General features: G+C 46.5%; 1 protein-coding gene across 1 annotated transcript in view; it reads left to right on the top strand.

The window, feature by feature from the left end:
* The window catches only part of M1AP (meiosis 1 associated protein), a 59,605-nt gene that overhangs the window by 14,443 nt on the left and 27,421 nt on the right, over window positions 1-17,741 (top strand). The window contains exons 2-3 of the mRNA XM_054030330.1: window positions 3,320-3,502; window positions 11,493-11,673. Coding sequence (XP_053886305.1) covers window positions 3,320-3,502; window positions 11,493-11,673 — 364 coding nt within the window. The remainder of the gene's footprint in view (window positions 1-3,319; window positions 3,503-11,492; window positions 11,674-17,741) is intronic.

The following is a 17,741-nucleotide window of genomic DNA, read 5'->3' on the forward strand; positions in this document are numbered from 1 at the left end:
TGCCAAGCAGGTCAAAGACTCAAGTCTCCCAATAAGAACAACAGGAGATTGGGGACAAATACAATGGTATTTTGTTTGATTTAGAGCTTTGGGATTAGGAACTAATCCAGTGTTCATTCTAGGTATTCACTAGTCTGGGCCCACTAACCCAAAGCTGCACAACGTTACAGATTAAAGCCCCTAGCACAATAATTGCAGTTTAACATAATTTACTTTACAAGAGAAGGTCTTTGGAGTGAGCGCATAAAGCTTTGACCTGGTTTTTAACAAAGCAGAGGTTCAAAAAAATAATTTTTAACAGAGTTTCTCAAACTGGGGCCTGGAGAGGCTTACTGGGACTCTCCAAATTCCTGAATCTCCTTCTAAAATGTGTCTATAGTAAAAACCCACTTGGTCTGGGCAGAAGGAATTTTTTCTGCCAAAATTTGAAGTGTTATTTAGGTCCAGAGTCTGATACTTACCGATACTGAGCAGCATCATACTCCTCAAGGGACCCCATTGACATTAGTGGAGACTCCCCAGATTGAGTAGTGAGTATCAGTACTCACATTGGGTATCACAGAATTATAGAATATCAGGGTTGGAAGGGACCTCAGGAGGTCATCTAGTCCAACCCCCTGCTCAAAGCAGGACCAATCCCCATCTAAAATATCCTAGCCAGAGCTTTGTCAAGCCTGACCTTAAAAACCTCAAAGGAAGGAGATTCCACCACCTCCCTAGGTAACCCATTCTAGTGCTTCACCACCCTCCTAGTGAAAAAGTTTTTCCTAATATCCAACCTAAACCTCCCACACTGCAACTTGAGACCATTACTCCTTGTTCTGTCATCTGCTACCACTGAGAACAGTCTAGATCCATCCTCTTTGGAACCCCTTTTCAGGTAGTTGAAAGCAGCTATCAAATCCCCCCTCATTCTTCTCTGCTGCAGACTACATAATCCCAGTTCCCGCAGCCTCTCCTCATAAATCATGTGTTCCAGCCCCCTAATCATTTTTGTTGCCCTCCAGTGGACTCATTCCAATTTTTCCACATCCTTCCTGTAGTGTGGGGCCCAAAACTGGACACAGTACTCCAGATGAGGCCTCACCAGTGCCGAACAGAGGGGAATGATCACATCCCTCGATATGCTGGCAATGCCCCTACTTATACAGCCCAAAATGCTGTTAGCTTTCTTGGCAACAAGGACACACTGTTGACGCATATCCAGCTTCTTGTCCACTGTTAACCTAGGTCCTTTTCTGCAGAACTACTGCCTCGCCACTCGGTCCCTAGTCTGTAGCAGTGCATGGGATTCTTCCGTCCTAAGTGCAGGACTCTGCACTTGTCCTTGTTGAACCTCATCAGATTTCTTTTGACCCAATCCTCTAATTTGTCTAGGTCCCTCTGTATCCTATCCCTACCCTCCAAGGTATCTACCACTCCTCCCAGCTTACTGTCATCTGAAAACTTGCTGAGGATGCAATCCACGCCATCCTCCAGATCATTAATGAAGATATTGAACAAAACAGGCCCCCACAATAGACCCTTGGGGCACTCCACTTGATACCAGCTGCCAACTAGACATCAAGCCATTGATCACTACCTGTTGAGCCCGACGATCTAGCCAGCTTTCTATCCACCGTATAGTCCATTCATCCAGCCCATACTTCTTTAACTTGCTGGCAAGAATACTGTGGGAGACCGTATCAAAAGCTTTGCTAAAGTCAAGGAATAACACGTCCACTGCTTTCCCCTCATCCACAGAGCCAGTTATCTCGTCATAGAAGGCAATTAGGTTAGTGAGGCATGACTTGCCCTTGGTGAATCCATGCTGTCTGATCACTTTCCTCTCCTCAAAGTGCTTGAGTAGCATCAGAATCTAGCTCTATATTTATTGTTAATGATCTTTACCTTCAGAAAGCTGGAGAAGCACTTTATTATTGGTCTAGATAATACTCAGTCCTGCCATGAGTGCAGGGCACTGGACGAGATGACCTCTCAAGGTCCCTTCCAGTCCTATGATTGTCCCTGACTCCACAGTGGCTTCCAAAACAGATTGCTATTTGGTTCCATGGGCTAACAGAGACTGAAGGCCAAATTCAAAAGTGAGTCTAGGAGTTTAAACTGCTGTAAATAACAACTTTTGCTGGCTCCTTTAATGTACATTTAGCAGCAATTTTTACATACTATGGGCCAGATTTTACTACAATTAACTTATTGGGTATGTCTACAGTGGAGACTTTGTTCCTATTGTAGTTTAATTGACATATTTGTAAATGCTAATCTAGACTCTAAGACTCCCTACTAGGATTGACCTCAACCAGCTATATCGAGGCAAAAGTTGTTAACTTCTGTCTACATTAGGAAAAGGTCACGATTTGGTACATGTGTTAGATAACCTTGAACATGAGCAGCGCGTATAATAGGCTGGGGAAGGCTGTGCCTCCCCAAAGAGCCTTGCATGGTCCTGCCCCAAGCCCGCCTCCTGCAGCTAGTTGGCCCCAGCCCAGGCAGGCTGCTCCTCTTCCAGGAAGCCATGCGCCACTTACCAGGTGCTCTGGGGCTGGAGACACTTGGGTGACCTGGGGCTGCGGGGTGGGGGGCTGTGGGCTTCGGGGGAGAAGAGGGTATTAGGGGTGGGCCGGGCTGGGAGCTAGCCCCCCAAGCACAAGGTTTACCCACCACCCTGAATGGATAAACACAACATATAAAATGGCTATCATCTTGAAAAGAACAGGAGTACTTGTGGCACCTTAGAGACTAACAAATTTGTTCTTTTTAAGGATACAGACTAACACGGCTGCTACCCTGAAACCTATCATCTTGGTAACTAAGCATCGTATCCTTTATATATCACCCGTACGTGAGCCAAAACACAAGCAGTTGTAGTGGGATGCAGCTGCACTAGTGATTTGTGCCTCTGGCGCTACATGGATCGACAGACTGATTTAGACAAGTGGTCTATCTAGTCCACTATCCTGTTTACAACAGTAGCCACTACCAGCTGCCTCCAAGGAAGGTTCAGGAAATGCCACAGCAGTCAGTTAGCCATGGAATAACCTGCCCACAGGGAAAAAACAAACAAAAAACTTCTTCCTAGCCCCTAATTGACTCATGTCCTGAAGCAAGAGGGTTTATAATCCTCCCAAAACTCTTGTTCTTTTAAAAATCTTTACAATACAACTTTGGATAGTCTTGTGATCCATATCACTGTCCAATCCTTTTTGAACCCTGTAATCTTCGGGCAATGTGTTCTACAACCAAACTGAATTGTGTGAAAAATAATTGTTATTCCATTTTAAATGTCCTCTCTTTAATGTAATTGAATACTGTTTTGCAGCAAGTAAAAGGGAGCTTTCCTCGGCTTCAGACCTGCATTTCAGAACTTCGCTCCTTACCAAGAGAAGGCTCTTTCCAACAAAAGGGAGACAGAGTGATACAGGCTGTGCAGGATGGGCTCCAGCAGTTTAAACAGTACACCAGACATATGCTAGCAGGAGGCTCAGTGAACAGTTCTGTTGAGGTAAGTAGAGTGCTGGGGAGATAGTAATAACCATCGAGTGCAGTCCATCTGTATATTTCAGGTTTCAGTCACTGTGGTAGCTAAGCATCATGAGAGGAAGTAAGTAGCATAAAACAATTCCAAAAAAAAGGAATCCCATAGCTTGCTCTGCAGGATGCCCAAGATCTCATGCCAAATACAGATTCAAGTATCAGAGGGGTGGCCGTGTTAGTCTGAATCTGTAAAAAGCAACAGAGGGTCCTGTGGCACCTTTAAGACTAACAGAAGTATTGGACCATAAGCTTTCGTAAGTGAATGCGTCTGATGAAGTGGGCATTCACCCACGAAAGCTTATGCTCCAATACTTCCGTTAGTCTTAAAGGTGCCACAGGACCCGCTGTTGCTTTATACAGATTCAAGTCACTCATGGAATATGGCCCTAGCTGTGAGAGGGAAGACAACTTGATGACAAGCATTAGCTGATTATTTTAACTTTCCATTTTGTACACAGTTAATCTCCAGGCATCCAAGACTGGATATTATTTACAGTTGATTTTATTTCTTATGAGATCATAGTGAAACACACTGTGTGTCTCTGCATACAAGATACTTTTTGATATGACTTCCCTGCCGGCCTACACTTACATTCTAGGGTCATGTTCTGCCTATATTCCCTGGATGGAATTTCCACTAACGTCAATGGGACATTTGTGCAAAGATCCTAGTTGTGGCTTAAAGTATGTTCACAGTTCATTAAAACATCAATTCAAATGGAAAAGCATTTTATTGTGGGATTAGTTGGCACAGTAGCAAAGAACAGGAAAAGCCTACAAAAAGATCATTATCTTAGCACAATCTTTAAATTAATTTTCAGTACAAAAAGCAAATAGGATCAGTATCTGGAAAACAGAGAAACTTTATAGTCAGCAATTAATTCTCTCAGCAGCAGCTTGAGACTTCCGTAGGAATCCTTGTCCCATGCACCCAAACACAGATCATCTACCATTTTGCATCTATTGTGTTCCCTCTTATTCATTGCCTCTCTAAAGTAAACAGCCCCAGTCTTTTCACTCTCTCACTATATGAAAGATTGTTGAAGCATCTAAACATAATCTCCCATCTCTGAATCCCTTCTATTTCTGTTATATTCTTTTTTTGAGATGCAGTCACCAGAACTGAACACATGATCCAAGGAGAGGCTATCCCATTGATTTATATAATGGCATTGTAAATATTATTTCTCTAATAATGCCATATAATATACATTTTTTCTATCCTTAGATGCAGATGTGTAGGTTGTTTTTCATTCTTACATAATTTTGCTTTCTTCCCCCTCCTACTTCCCCACCCACCCTCACTTGGTGATGAAATGGTAGAGGGATTTGGCTGGGAGGAGGGAAATAAGTGATGGCTTTTAATTTCTGACCATTGTGATTCTGATTTGGGGGTGTTTATTTCAGTGTTGGAGGGCAATACAGAGTAGGTGTAATTCAGGAGATGATACAATTACCTTCTCTAATTAATTTAACTGCAAATACATGCACAGCACAATCTTCCATTGCAGCTGAGGGAATGGGACAGTTAACTACAATATTAAATGATCTACAGATGTAGGTGGCATATATTCCACTAGATTTTCCCTGTTCCTCTGGTTTGTTAAAATTAGTCCATAATGTGTTGTACAAGCACACATTACTGTGCAATTTTTACAGGGGATTTCTGGTTTCGGTTTTTCTGGCACACACCATAGTACAAAGGCTATCCATGTGTATAAGACTGTAAAAGGACTGTGGCCTAAGTTTTCAAAAGTAATTATTGACTATGTCTCAGTTTTTGAATGCCCAACTTGAGACATCCTAAAAAGACCTAATTTTAATATAAATATATGCCTATCTCATAGAGCTGGAAGGGACCCTGAAAGGTCATTGAGTCTAGCCCCCTACCTTCACTAGCAGGACCAAGTACTGATTTTGCCTGAGATCCCTCTAAGTGGCCCTCTCAAGGATTGAGCTCATAACCCTGGGTTTAGTAAGCCAATGCTCAAACCACTGAGCTATCCTTCCCCCCAGAGGGCAGCTACTAAGTACTTCTGAAAATCAGGTTCTTTTTCATAAATTCAGAGATTATAAAACCAGAAGGGATCTCTTGTCTAGCTTCCTGCATAACGGACCATGGACTTGATTTCACCAAGTGATTCCTGCTTCAAACCCACATTTAGAAAGATATCCAGAGTTGGTTTAAACACCTCATTTGATGAGGAATCCACCAGACCCCAACACAAATTGTTCTAATAGTTAATTCCCCTCACTGTTGAATTTAACTTTATTTCTACTCTGAATTTTCCTAGTGTCAGCTTCCAGGGATTTGATCTTGTACTGCCCTTTTCTGCCAGGTTAAAGAGCCCTCTATTTTTAAGGTATCTCAAGTTAACACCCAAAAATCACTATTCAGTTGAAAAGTTAAGCTTGTATTTTTAGAGGTCAATAGCAGTGATACCTATATTAAAGTTGTATAATGCTGACAAACCCTGGTTGTTAGCAAGTGGGATTGAACCTGGGACCTCAGGAGCTAAATGCAGGAGCCTCTACTGCAGGGGTTATCAAACTGGGAATCCAGACTCCTCAGGGGATCGCAAGGTTATTACATGGGGGGTCATGAGCTGTCAGCCTCCACCCCAAACCCTGCTTTGCCTCCAGCATTTATAATGGTGTTAAATATATAAAAAAGTAGTTTTAATTTATAAGAGAGGTCGCACTCAGAGGCTTGCTATGTGAAAGGGGTCACCAGTAAAAAAAGTTTGAGAGGCACTGCTCTACTGCATGAGCTAAAAGCCAGCTGCCTCTCAGCTAAGGCTGTAGAGCAGATTCATTCATCGCTAAGTGGTCTCGGTGCCATTAGAGGGGATAGAGCATCACACTCAGGAGGTGTGTGGGCTACAGTTGCATATATACCTTCCATTATAACCTAACTTTTAATTTTGTCTCCGTTTGGCAAACTAACTGTTTGGGCTGAAATAGACTCTGTTTCAGCTCTGGCTCAGGTTGTTCTTTTTTGTTTTGTTTTGTTTTAAAAACATTAGAGCAAAAACAATTAATCTGTTTCCAAGAACAAGGCTAGTGAAAAACAGGTAGTTTTGCCAATGGCAACAAAATTTCCTACCATTTACTGGAACAGCTCTAGCATCTCCATGGGTTGGAGCATGAATCTCAAATAGTGAGATAAGACTGGGGCCAGAGGAATGGACTTTGCATCCTCTTAAAAGTCCATCCAGATATGTCCATAATCCTTTGGGAGGTATGTGGGGGAGGGGGTGGGAGAGAATCACTATTTGCCAGGGGAAGACTGCCCACTTGAGAACCAAAGGGGACTTGTGATGGAGTGCACCACTCACCACTTGGCTGGTGCCTCCTCCTGCTCACTATAGGGATTAGCTCTCGAGGCCAACACCCCTTCCCATGGTCGCATGCTATTATGCCTTCTCTCTCTCAGGCCTGCATCTCCTTTCTCATCCCAGGACCCGCAGCATCCTCTTCATGACTCAGCCTTCTGTCCAGGTCACTCAACATTCCCCCTTCCAGGGTATATCAAAGTCTTTCCTTCAGCAGTCTTCCCATTCACTGCCTCAGGTACCACTCCTAACCCTAAGCCCGCATTAGCTTTTTTCACAGCCATATCACATTGGCAGCTCATAGTCATCCTGTGATCAACCAATACTCCGAGGTCCTTCTCCTCCTCTGTTACTTCCAAGTGATGCGTGGCATGCGTCCCCAGTTTATAACAAAAATTCTTGTTAGTAATCCCTAAATGCATGACCTTGCACTTTTCACTATTAAATTTCATCCTAGTACTATTACTCCTGTTTACAAGGTCATCCAAATCTTCCTGTAGGATATCCTGGTCCCTCTCTGTATTGGCAATACCTCCCAGCTTCATGTCATCCTCAAACTTTATTAGCACATTCCCACTTTTTGTGCCAAGGTCGGTAATAAAAAGATTAAATAAGATTAGTTCCAAAACCAATCCCTGAGGAACTCCACTAGTAACCTCCTTCCAGCCTGACAGTTCACCTTTCAGTATGACCCGCTGTAGTTGCCCCTTTAACCAGTTCCTTATCCACCTTTCAATTTTCATATTGATTCCCATCTTTTCCAATTTAGCTAATAATTCCCCATGTGGAACCGTATTAAATGCCTTACTGAAATCAAGGTAAATTAGATACACTGCATTTCTTTTGTCTAAAAAATCTGTTACCTTCTCAAAGAAGGAGATCAGGTTGGTTTGGCATGATCTACCTTTTGTAAACCATGTTGTATTTTGTCCCAATTACCATTGACCTCAATGTCCTTAACTACTTTCTCCTTCAATTTTTTCCAAGATCTTGCATACTACAGATATCAAACTAACAGGCCTGTAGTTACCCGGATCACTTTTTTTCCTCTTTCTTAAAAATAGGAACTATGTTAGCAATTCTCCAGTCATACGGTACAACCCCTGAGTTTACAGATTCATTAAAAATTCTTGCTAATGGGCTTGCAATTTCATGTGCCAGTTCCTTTAATATTCTTGGATGAAGATAAGCTGGGGCCCCCCATTTAGTCCCATTAAGCTGTTTGAGTTTGGCTTCTACCTCCATATCTTCATTCCCATTTATCATCCCACCATTCTCCCTAAGCTCCTCATTAGCCTCATTAAAGACTGAGGCTAAGTATTTGTTTAGATATTGGGCCATGCCTAAATTATCCTTAATCTCCACTCCATCCTCAGTGTTTAATAGTCTGACTTCTTCTTTCTTTGTTTTCTTCTTATTTATATGGCTATAGAACCTTTTACTATTGGTTTTAATTCCATCATGACTACTATTCCACCATGTTTCTGTTATCCCTATAATTTCTGGTTTCACTTCCTGCACCAATAGCTCTAGTTCCTCCATTTTGTTACCTAGGCTCCTTGCATTAGTTTGCAAACATCTTAATTTTTGCTGTTTGGCTTCTCTCACTTTCTTTACCCAATTAGGCACAGACATTCTGTCACCAGTATCACCTACTAAACTGGTATCTACACTACTCTTCCTCCAAGAATTGAACTCACAACCCTGGGTTTAGCAGGCCAATGCTCAAACCACTGAGCTATCCCTCCCTTCTAAACTCAACCAGAGTTTCCATCTGCATCTCCAATCCTCGGATCTTTTCTTCCATCAGCTCTATCAGGTGGCACTTCATGCAGACGAAACTCTTTTCAGGTACCCCCTCCTGGATCATGTACATGCCGTAGCCTCCACATCCAGTCATCTTCATTGTGTCTTCCACTGTTTGGGTCACTACCACTGCTGCCTCTGTATCTGTCATAGCCTTCTCACCTAAGTCCTGTTAGTCCGAGAAACACAAACCAAACCACCACCCTCCACAGCAACAGAAACCCCCAACGAGCACCAAAACACTGCCAGACCACTACCCACTCCCTTCACTAGCCTGGCTCTCTTAGTCTTCCCCTCACACTCCCCTTGCAAATTCCCACTCAAACTCCCCCGTTTACAGCTCTCTCTTTACTGGCTCCCGTGCCACTGCAGCTATCTATGCTGCTGCCTGACTGGCTGGCTACCTTTATAGGACCCCTAGTCAGAGAAGCCTTTCCCCCTAATCAGGGCTCAGCTTCTCTCCCGGCACACTGCCCCTACCAGCCTCTACAAATACAAATAGAAATGCCTACAAATACCTTCTCCTCCAACAGAACTCCCACTCCCATAGGGTCCTTGGTGGGCTAGGCAGCCTAGAGGTTAGTGCCCACCCAGTGGTGGGAGGCAGGGTAGGGAAGCCCAGGCTCACCCACTCCACCAGGCTCCAACCCAGGGGCCCTACAAGGATCAGCAGCATTTGGGCTCTGAGGGGACCCTTTGAGTTACCCTCCCTGGATCACTTCCTACCACTGCTTCCTTCCTTCCCTCAGCATCTGGTCCCAGATGAGGCAAAAGTAGGGTTACCATATTTAAAAAATAAAAAAAGAGGACACTCCACAGGGCCCTGGCCCTGCCCCTTTCCCATCCCGGCCCCACCCCAACTCCGCCCCCTCCCCTGAGTACCCGGCATTCCCCCTCCTCCCTCCCAGCCACGTGAAAAGGGCTGCCCGAGCGCTACCGGCTTCACGGTTTGCCGGGCAGTCCCCAGACCCTGCGCCCCCGGCCGGCGCTTCCCCAGCACAGCTGGAGCCCAGGAGGGGAAGGCTGCCCGGCAAACCGTGAAGACGGTAGTGCTCGGGCTTTGGGCAGCCCCCATGCCTCCGGACCCTGCGTCCCTGGCCGGGCACTTCCCCTCCTGGGCTCCAGCGGCTGCTGTGCTCCCTGAACTCCTGGGCTCTGTAAGCACCGAGCTGCCCGACCACTACCAACTTCGGACAGCCCCCATGCCTCTGGACCCTGCGCCCCGGAGCCCGAGAGGGGAAGTGCCCGGCCGGCGGCTCAGGGTCCGGAGGCATGGGGGCTGCCCGAAGCCAGTAGCGCTCGGGCAGCTCGGCTTTAAACAGAGCAGAAGAGTCAAGGTAGGGAGCACAGCAGCCGCGGGAGGGGAAGTGCCCAGCCGGCGGTATTTTTCCCGGACATGTTCGGCTTTTTGGCAATTCCCCCCAGACAGGGGTTTGATTACCAAAAAGACGGACATGTCTGGGGAAAAACCAGACGTATGGTAACCCTAGGCAAAAGAAACCAAACCATCAGCCCCCAACCCAGCTCAGCATCGAGTTCTGTTCCCTCAGGGAGGCTTCTCCAGCCCTTTTGTCAGGAGCCTTCAGGGTAGGTCTGTCCTCTTCCCAGCCTCCCTTCTGAGCTGGGCTGCTCCCTTTTCAACCCTGTCTCCAGCTGAAGCATGCTTGGCAGGGCTCCCTGGGCCCAGTACTGTCCTTCAACCTTGTCTGCAGGGCCGGCTCTAGCTTTTTTGCCGCCCCAGGCAAAAAAAAAAAAAAAGGCGGCCAGACTGCCAAAGCAAAAAAACCCCCAAAAAAACGGCAGCTGCAGGGAGCGCGTGGAGGGCAGTCAAGGCGGCTCACTGGGGGGTGAAAGGCGGCACCTGCCCACTCCCTCCGCCCGTGGGCAGCCAGGCGCTGCAGCCCGCTCACAGCCGGGTGAGAGGGGCTCCCTCCTCTGGCCTTGGGGTGTCTCTCCCGGCCGGGCAGGCGGAGCCCCCAGGGCTGCAGGAGGTGCTGGCTCAGCCACTCCTTTAAAGGCGGCTCGGCCGGACTCAGAGCGGCGCAGGAGGCGGAGGCCGGTGCAGGCGGCGGGGAGTGGTGTGTTCCGGGGAGCCTGGCCGGGGTCCGTGGCCGAGATCTGTGCCCCTGCAGGGCTGGGCTGGCCGTCCCAAGATTGGCCGGAATGCTGCCCCAGGCATGTGCTTTCTTGTCTGGTGCCTGGAGCTAGCCCTGCTTGTCTGGGCCAGTTTGGGGTTTGCATACCCCATCACAAAGGGACAGTAACTTCATATAGAAACCATTTCAGTACTGACAACTCCAGCCATTCCAAAATCATGAGTCAGGCTCCATGAAAACCAAGATTGCCTTAAAAATCCTTTTAAAGTAATACATGTTGAGCTCTTTCTGTATATCTTCTCTATTTTTGAGCCTTCCGAGTACACTCACATAACATTTTCAAGCTTTTCTCCACAACCATGAGGCCTGGATTTTTTTTTTAAGTGAAAGCAGAGATGTTCATGTAATCACCTGACTTCAGGAGTTGATGTTTAGGAAATACACCATCTCTCACCAACTCACAGTCAAATCACAAGAATTGGCAACAGCGCCATTTTGCAAAACGAGGTTACATCAGCACTTAATGATAGCGATCCCTGCACCATGCCTTTGCATGGTGTCACATGGGCCTCTTTGGGCTCCCTACACTGTATGGGGGCAGGGGTTCTAGAGGGGCTTCCCTAGCTACTGTATTCTGCTAAACAGCAGCTGGGCATGATATCTCTGGCAGTCCTGGCAGTTGGAGGTAGCTACTGCATTAGATCTGTGCCTTCTATTTCAGATTACAGTTTTGACTAGTCAGCCAGGCAAAGACATGGTGAAACAACTGGAAACAGGGTTAAGAGAGAGAGACCTGGTGAGTCTGCGGAAACTGCAGATCATAGAGATCTCACAAGCAGACTTGCTGGAGTCAGCGGATGTGGAGTGGCGCATACATGCTGAGGAAGAGGTCAGCAGTGATGGTAAGTGCAGAGAGGGAGCACAATGTGGTTATGCATTTGGAGAGCAATACAATCACCAGATGTCCTTTTAATGTGAGAGTGGCTGCTCGTCAGTAGTATGTAACAAACCTCACAGGCGGAACGTTGCTGAGCCAACAGAGGCATTTAAGGAAGGGCAGGCAAGTTTTGTACCACTGCACTCCCCAGGGAGCTCCACAGAGGGTGGGCAGCTTTAATTCATGGCCTGAGTTCTCTTGGAGACTCATCTTCAAAGCTTGATCAGAGAATGTGCTGAAGTGCATTTCTTGGGTGCTCTCGTCCATACTATCTCTCCAACTGCCCTCCCATTTTCTGGGCGACACTAACTGGCTCCTGGTCTCTCGGCAAAGGGGGTTGTGTGTGACTTGCACTAGTCCCAGATTTTCTGCCAACCGGGGCACATAACACAACTTACTGGGTGGAACCTAAGGATTGACTAAAGCCCCAGGGGCTAAATGTTATTTTGGCTGGCTGCAGTACTGCTAAAGCATGCTTCCTCCTAATCTCTAGGGGCATTCTCAGCAATCGAAATTGAAGCAACAACAATAAGAAATTGCAGAACCAGAAATCCCTATTCATTCCTGTTTGTAGCTTCCTGCTTTCATAGTAAATGGGTACAGGCAACTCTCTAAACAAGGAATTCAAAGAGTTATATTCAGTGAGAGAAATCCTGCACCACCGCTCAACTTGGTGACAAAAGCTTATGAAACGTAAGGCCAAATTAATTGCACTCTCTCATTTAGATATTTGGTCTGACAAACTCCTTCATATCTCCGATTAGCAGCTGATGTTTCAGTTAAATTCGCCTTCCCGAGGCCTGAGGAAATTACTGGGTTTATGTGAGCAGCGTTTGTCAATAGCAAAGGTTTGTACTCTGCTCTCACAAACCTGGGCTGCAGCACAGCACATGCTGATCACATTTTGCCACAGGCAACAATCCGTGCCCCTGACTGCACTCAATCAACCCCACCTCACTATGCCAGTGTTGACCAAATCACTACTGCTCATCCCAGAGCTGCTAAATTATACAACCACGCACTTAGAAAGTCAAGCTCACTGTTTTACCATCCCCTCTTCTCCCAGGGTCCTCAAAAGTTGTCTGTCCTAAAGTGATCTTCCCTTTCAATGGGGCAGCTATTCAGGGTTCTGCACTGTTTGAAAAAGGAGGCCTTAGGGAGAATGCTCATCTTTGTGATGGTAATACACTCTGATCAGATAAAAAGCTCTCCAGCCCCCCTCACTAACCATTACCAGTAGAGCTGGGAATGAATAAGGAAGAGGATAAAGGTCCCACAATTTGGGGTATCGTTACACTGAAATATTTAATATAGCCAGGAGCTGGAAGAACCATAAACTGAGTTGAAATAAATGAATTTTGGAAGGGCTTGATCCATACAGTTCCAAAACTGATATGTTCACTGAAAGTGTCTACTACCTGTGCAGAGGGGAAGCTTCTGCATGGCTGAAGAATACAGAGTTCAGTCAGAGAGGGAGCAATGCTAGCAGGTGGCTCTTGATAGGAGAAACCGGAACTGCTGAACAAAGGAGTGGATTAAAGTTCTTGATAAAAGTGTATGCCTGCGCCCTGTTGTATTAATGTAGCTGGAATAAAGGGCCCAAAGAGTCAAAGGTGTTAATATGACCGTGTCACTCTCCAACATTAAAAAGTGTTGAACAAGGTTTGGAATACAGAGACCTTGGTGTGACATCCTGTCCCTTTAAATGTTTGAGGACTTTTCCTCCCCAGTGAAGCCTTTCAGGTTAGTTTAAATAAAGCATGCCCAGCAAATGCCTCTTCCCACCCCCACTCTGCCCCAGCCCACCTCTTACTCCACCCTCTCCCCCAGCACCTCCTGCCCGCCCCTGAACAGCTGATCTGCAATGGGCAGGGTTGCTGGGGGGAGGGGGGGCGGGGAGTGGGAAGGAGCTGATGGTGGGGCCGCCGGTGGGTGCTGAGCACCCACTAATTTTTTCGTGGGTGCTCCAGCCCCAGAGCATCCATGGAGTCGGCACCTATGTCTCTCAGGATGGGCAGAGCTGGGTCATCTGCCTTGTCTCGTTGTACTGGTGCCATTTGGTACACTTGGCCTCAGGATTAAATCAGTGCAGCAGCTTCAACAGGAGAGACTGAGGGAGTCCCCACATCAGAATATTCCATAGCCCCATGGCTTGAGCACTCCCCGGAGTGTGACAGATCCCTGTTCAAATCTCTTCTCCACCTCAGGTGCCATAGGTACCTAACTCCAGGGGAGGGCTCACACCTGGGAATTCCTAGCATAGATAGGCACCTAAGTCCAGGCTGCAGGGAGCCACCTATCTTCATGAGAGGAGTAGTGCTTAACACCCCCTCTCTGGTCACCAGCTCCCACCCAGTAGCTTAGGCGGCTCACTGCCTAGCCTACTGCCTTCTGTGAATTGCACTATAAGGTGTCTCTCTCTCTCCCCAGGTGTTGGATAGGAGTCTCGGCACCAAACTCAAGCTTTGTGAATCACAGTATTTTTCTAGGTGTCTAAAAACTAGCACCGTGATGGGTCTGTGTCAACATCTAACTCTGTTTGTGCATCCAGGCCCATGTGTTTCACAAATATTAAAGAATTTATCTTCACAACACCCCTGTGAGATTAGGTTGTCATCGTCTTCTCCTTCCCCTTTTCCCAGGTGGCTGGGATTGGGTAGGTCGCCATATCAGACTTAGGTGGTGGTATTATCCCCATTTTACAGCTGGGGAATGGAGCCACAGATTTAAAGTCAAAATTATCAAAGGAGTCCACTAATTCTGGGTGCCAAACTGAGACCCAAGGCCTGGTTGTTCATTGTATTTTGCATTTAATTGCACTTCATATGTTCAAAACACAGCTCAAATTGAATTCCCTTGCAATTGTGAGTGCTCAGCCCTTCTACAAACCTGGCCCCTTGTATCTCACACTGGGGAGCCAGAAAATGAGAAAAGACAGTTAGTGGCCATCTGAGAGTTCTAGCTTAAGTGACTTGCCCAGCATTACACAGAAACTCTGGGGCAGAGGCAGGGATGGAATCCAGTTTTCCAGGACGGCATTCAGTTGCCTTAACCCTGAGACTATCATGTCTCATACCATCCCCTGCCTCATTCTCTATGACAAGTTTCAGAGTAACAGCCGTGTTAGTCTGTATCCGCAAAAAGAAGAACAGGAGTACTTGTGGCACCTTAGAGACTAACAAATTTATTAGAGCATAAGCTTTCGTGGACTACAGCCCACTTCTTCGGATGCATCCGAAGAAGTGGGCTGTAGTCCACGAAAGCTTATGCTCTAATAAATTTGTTAGTCTCTAAGGTGCCACAAGTACTCCTGTTCTTCATTCTCTATGCACATTCCAACTTCTGCAACAAATGAGACGAGGACAACAGCTTCATTACCTCTGATTTTTCCATCTGAGCTTCAAACCAAGGTTTCAGTCCATTACAAGCTTCTGTTTTCAAGATTCAGGATTACATCCTCCAGCTCAACTTTCAAGGCCTCCCCATTGGCTCTCTCAGGGTCCATTTAGTTGCCATATCAGTGTCCGATTCAAACTCATACAGTGTTCTCTCATTCCACTGTTTCAGAATTTCTAAGGGTGTGTCTACACTGCAGCGGGGAGATGTCATTCCCAGCATGGGTAGACAACTTCTCGCTAGTGCGCAAAAAACAGCAGTGTGGACAGTGCGGCACAGGCAGCAGCTCAGGCTAGCCTAGGGTGGCCAGATAGCAAGTGTGAAAAATCAGGATGGGGGGGTAATAGGAGCCCATATAAAAAAAAGCCCCAAATATCAGGACTGTCCCTATAAAATTGAGACATCTGGTCACCTAGCCACCTGAGCCTGTACCCGAAGGTTGGCCAGGCTTTGACTAGGGTGGGTAGCCCGCGACTCTGCCCATGCTTTAATGTCCATGCTGCTATTTTCAGGGTGCTAGCTTGAGTGAGACTAGCAGGAGTCTGTCTACCTGCACTGGGAATCTCACCTCTCAGCTGCAATGCAGACATACCCCAGAAGGACTGGTTTGTGCCTATCCCCTCCATTCAGGACCCTAACCCTAATGGGCGTGGAGTAAATACAGTAGTTATGTCCCAGAAAGGTGCTTCATCCATCTGTGCATTTTTCAAAGAAACAGCCAATGTAGAAGCTAAAGAGCTAATAAATTCTTCATGAGTGTGGAGAACCATCATCTCTCTCTGTGTGAGTTAGGGAAACAATATAAATTTATGCTTTACAGATAGATGAACAGGAAATGGCTCTGTGCAGGTAATTGCTCTTCAAGAATGTAATTAGTGGCATTTCACTACAGCTGCCGCACTGAGGTATGGCCAAGCTGCCCCATTTCTTTCTAGTAAGAGACAGTGTTGAATTTCCTTTTACTAAGGCCATATGTTTTGCCAACACAATTACAGTACATAGGCAGCCACATTGCTATTAGAGAAGAGAAAGGAAATTCATGTTTATTGAGAGAGGAGTGACAACATTCCCCAATTGCAGACACTCAGCATCACTCCAAGAGGAGTAGCTCAGCACTGTGTGTGCATGCCATTTATCAGAGAGAAGCTCGTGCATCCCATAGTGTTTTGTTTGCTGAAGAGCTAACGTTGTCTCCAGTCTATATTTCAGAGCAGATGACGTTAGCCAATGCTCCAAACATTAATCATTCCTCCAGCATAAAATGGTGCATTCACCAGCTCTGAATTATTCAGAGAGGAGAGAATACGACTGGCAGCATTGTGGGCAAGAAGCTGACTCACCCACCAATGCTGTGCATACAAGGTATTCTCCAGCGAGGAGCCCAGATCCTTCCCTGGCCCTTTCCTCCTTGGCATGCCTCAGGAAGGAGTTCACACACACTCTGGCACTAATTTCCATCAAGGAGGAGTCCATGTGCTTGCCATTAACCTGTGTGCTCAGCATTCCTTGGAGAGAAGCTGCAGTATTCACCAGTGCCATGCTTCTTGGGGAGGAGCTGTCATTCCTGCAGCACCCTGTGCAGGGTACTGCTCAGAAAGGAACTCACACAGTCACCAGTGCTTTACTCCTCAAGGCACAGCTCATGTGTGTTCACCAGGATTACATGCTCAGTATCCTTCCAAGGCAAAATGAAGCACTTGCTGGGGCCAGGTGCCTGGAGTCTCTGCGGAGGGAACGATGTATTTCCCACCATCTCAGGCAGGGCTGTGAGAGGAGCATCATCAGCTCTCTACCCCTCAACATAAGAACTGCCCTACTGGGTCAGACCAAAGGTCCATCTAGCCCAATATCCTGTCTTCTTACAGTGGCCAGTGCCTGGTGCCCCAGGGGGAATGAACAGAACAGGTAATCATCAAGTGATCCATCCCTTGTCCGCTCATTCCCAACTTCTGGCAAACAGAGGCTAGGAACACCTGATATCCAGGCTTCCTAAAGGAGCAGCTGGCCTGTTTGGCATGCTTGCGACACTGCTCACTTATCCTTCAATTCCGCCCCATAACTGTGAGCTCTTCAGAGCAGAGACCTGCAGCACCTGCAGACTTGTGGGCACTATCAAATAATAATGACCAGGAAGGGGATTGCTTTGCTCCTTGGCTGGGGAAAGGGCTATACTAAACTGTGGTCTGTCAAAATGAAAGTTTGCTGTGAGGCTTTGGTTCCTACTAGGCCAGAAACTGGAAACATGCTTTAATTTTTAAGACTGGGGTTTTCAAAAGAGTCTTAGGGATTTGGGCACCTAACTCCCATAAGCTGCTTTGAGAGCCCAAGTTTAAATCATTTACTATCAATGGTTGCTACAGCAATGTATGAACAGGGAACTAGCGAGCAGAAATAGGGCCATAGTATTACCCCCATATCCAGTATTAGTGAGACCATTACTGGCTATTGTGTCTAGAGCTGATGTCCACAGCTCTAAAAGGATGTTTACTAATTGCTAAAGGCTCCAAAAAGAGCTACAAGAATGGGTCCATCTCTGGAAAACTTGCCTTCTAGTAAGAAACTAAAGAAGCTCAATCTCTTTATCTTAACAAAGAGGTTGGTTGTGGTTTACAAGTACCTACATGGAGCAGCGATTTC

This window comes from Malaclemys terrapin, chromosome 5 (genome assembly GCF_027887155.1).
Source record: "Malaclemys terrapin pileata isolate rMalTer1 chromosome 5, rMalTer1.hap1, whole genome shotgun sequence".
Taxonomy (NCBI): Eukaryota; Metazoa; Chordata; order Testudines; family Emydidae; genus Malaclemys; species Malaclemys terrapin.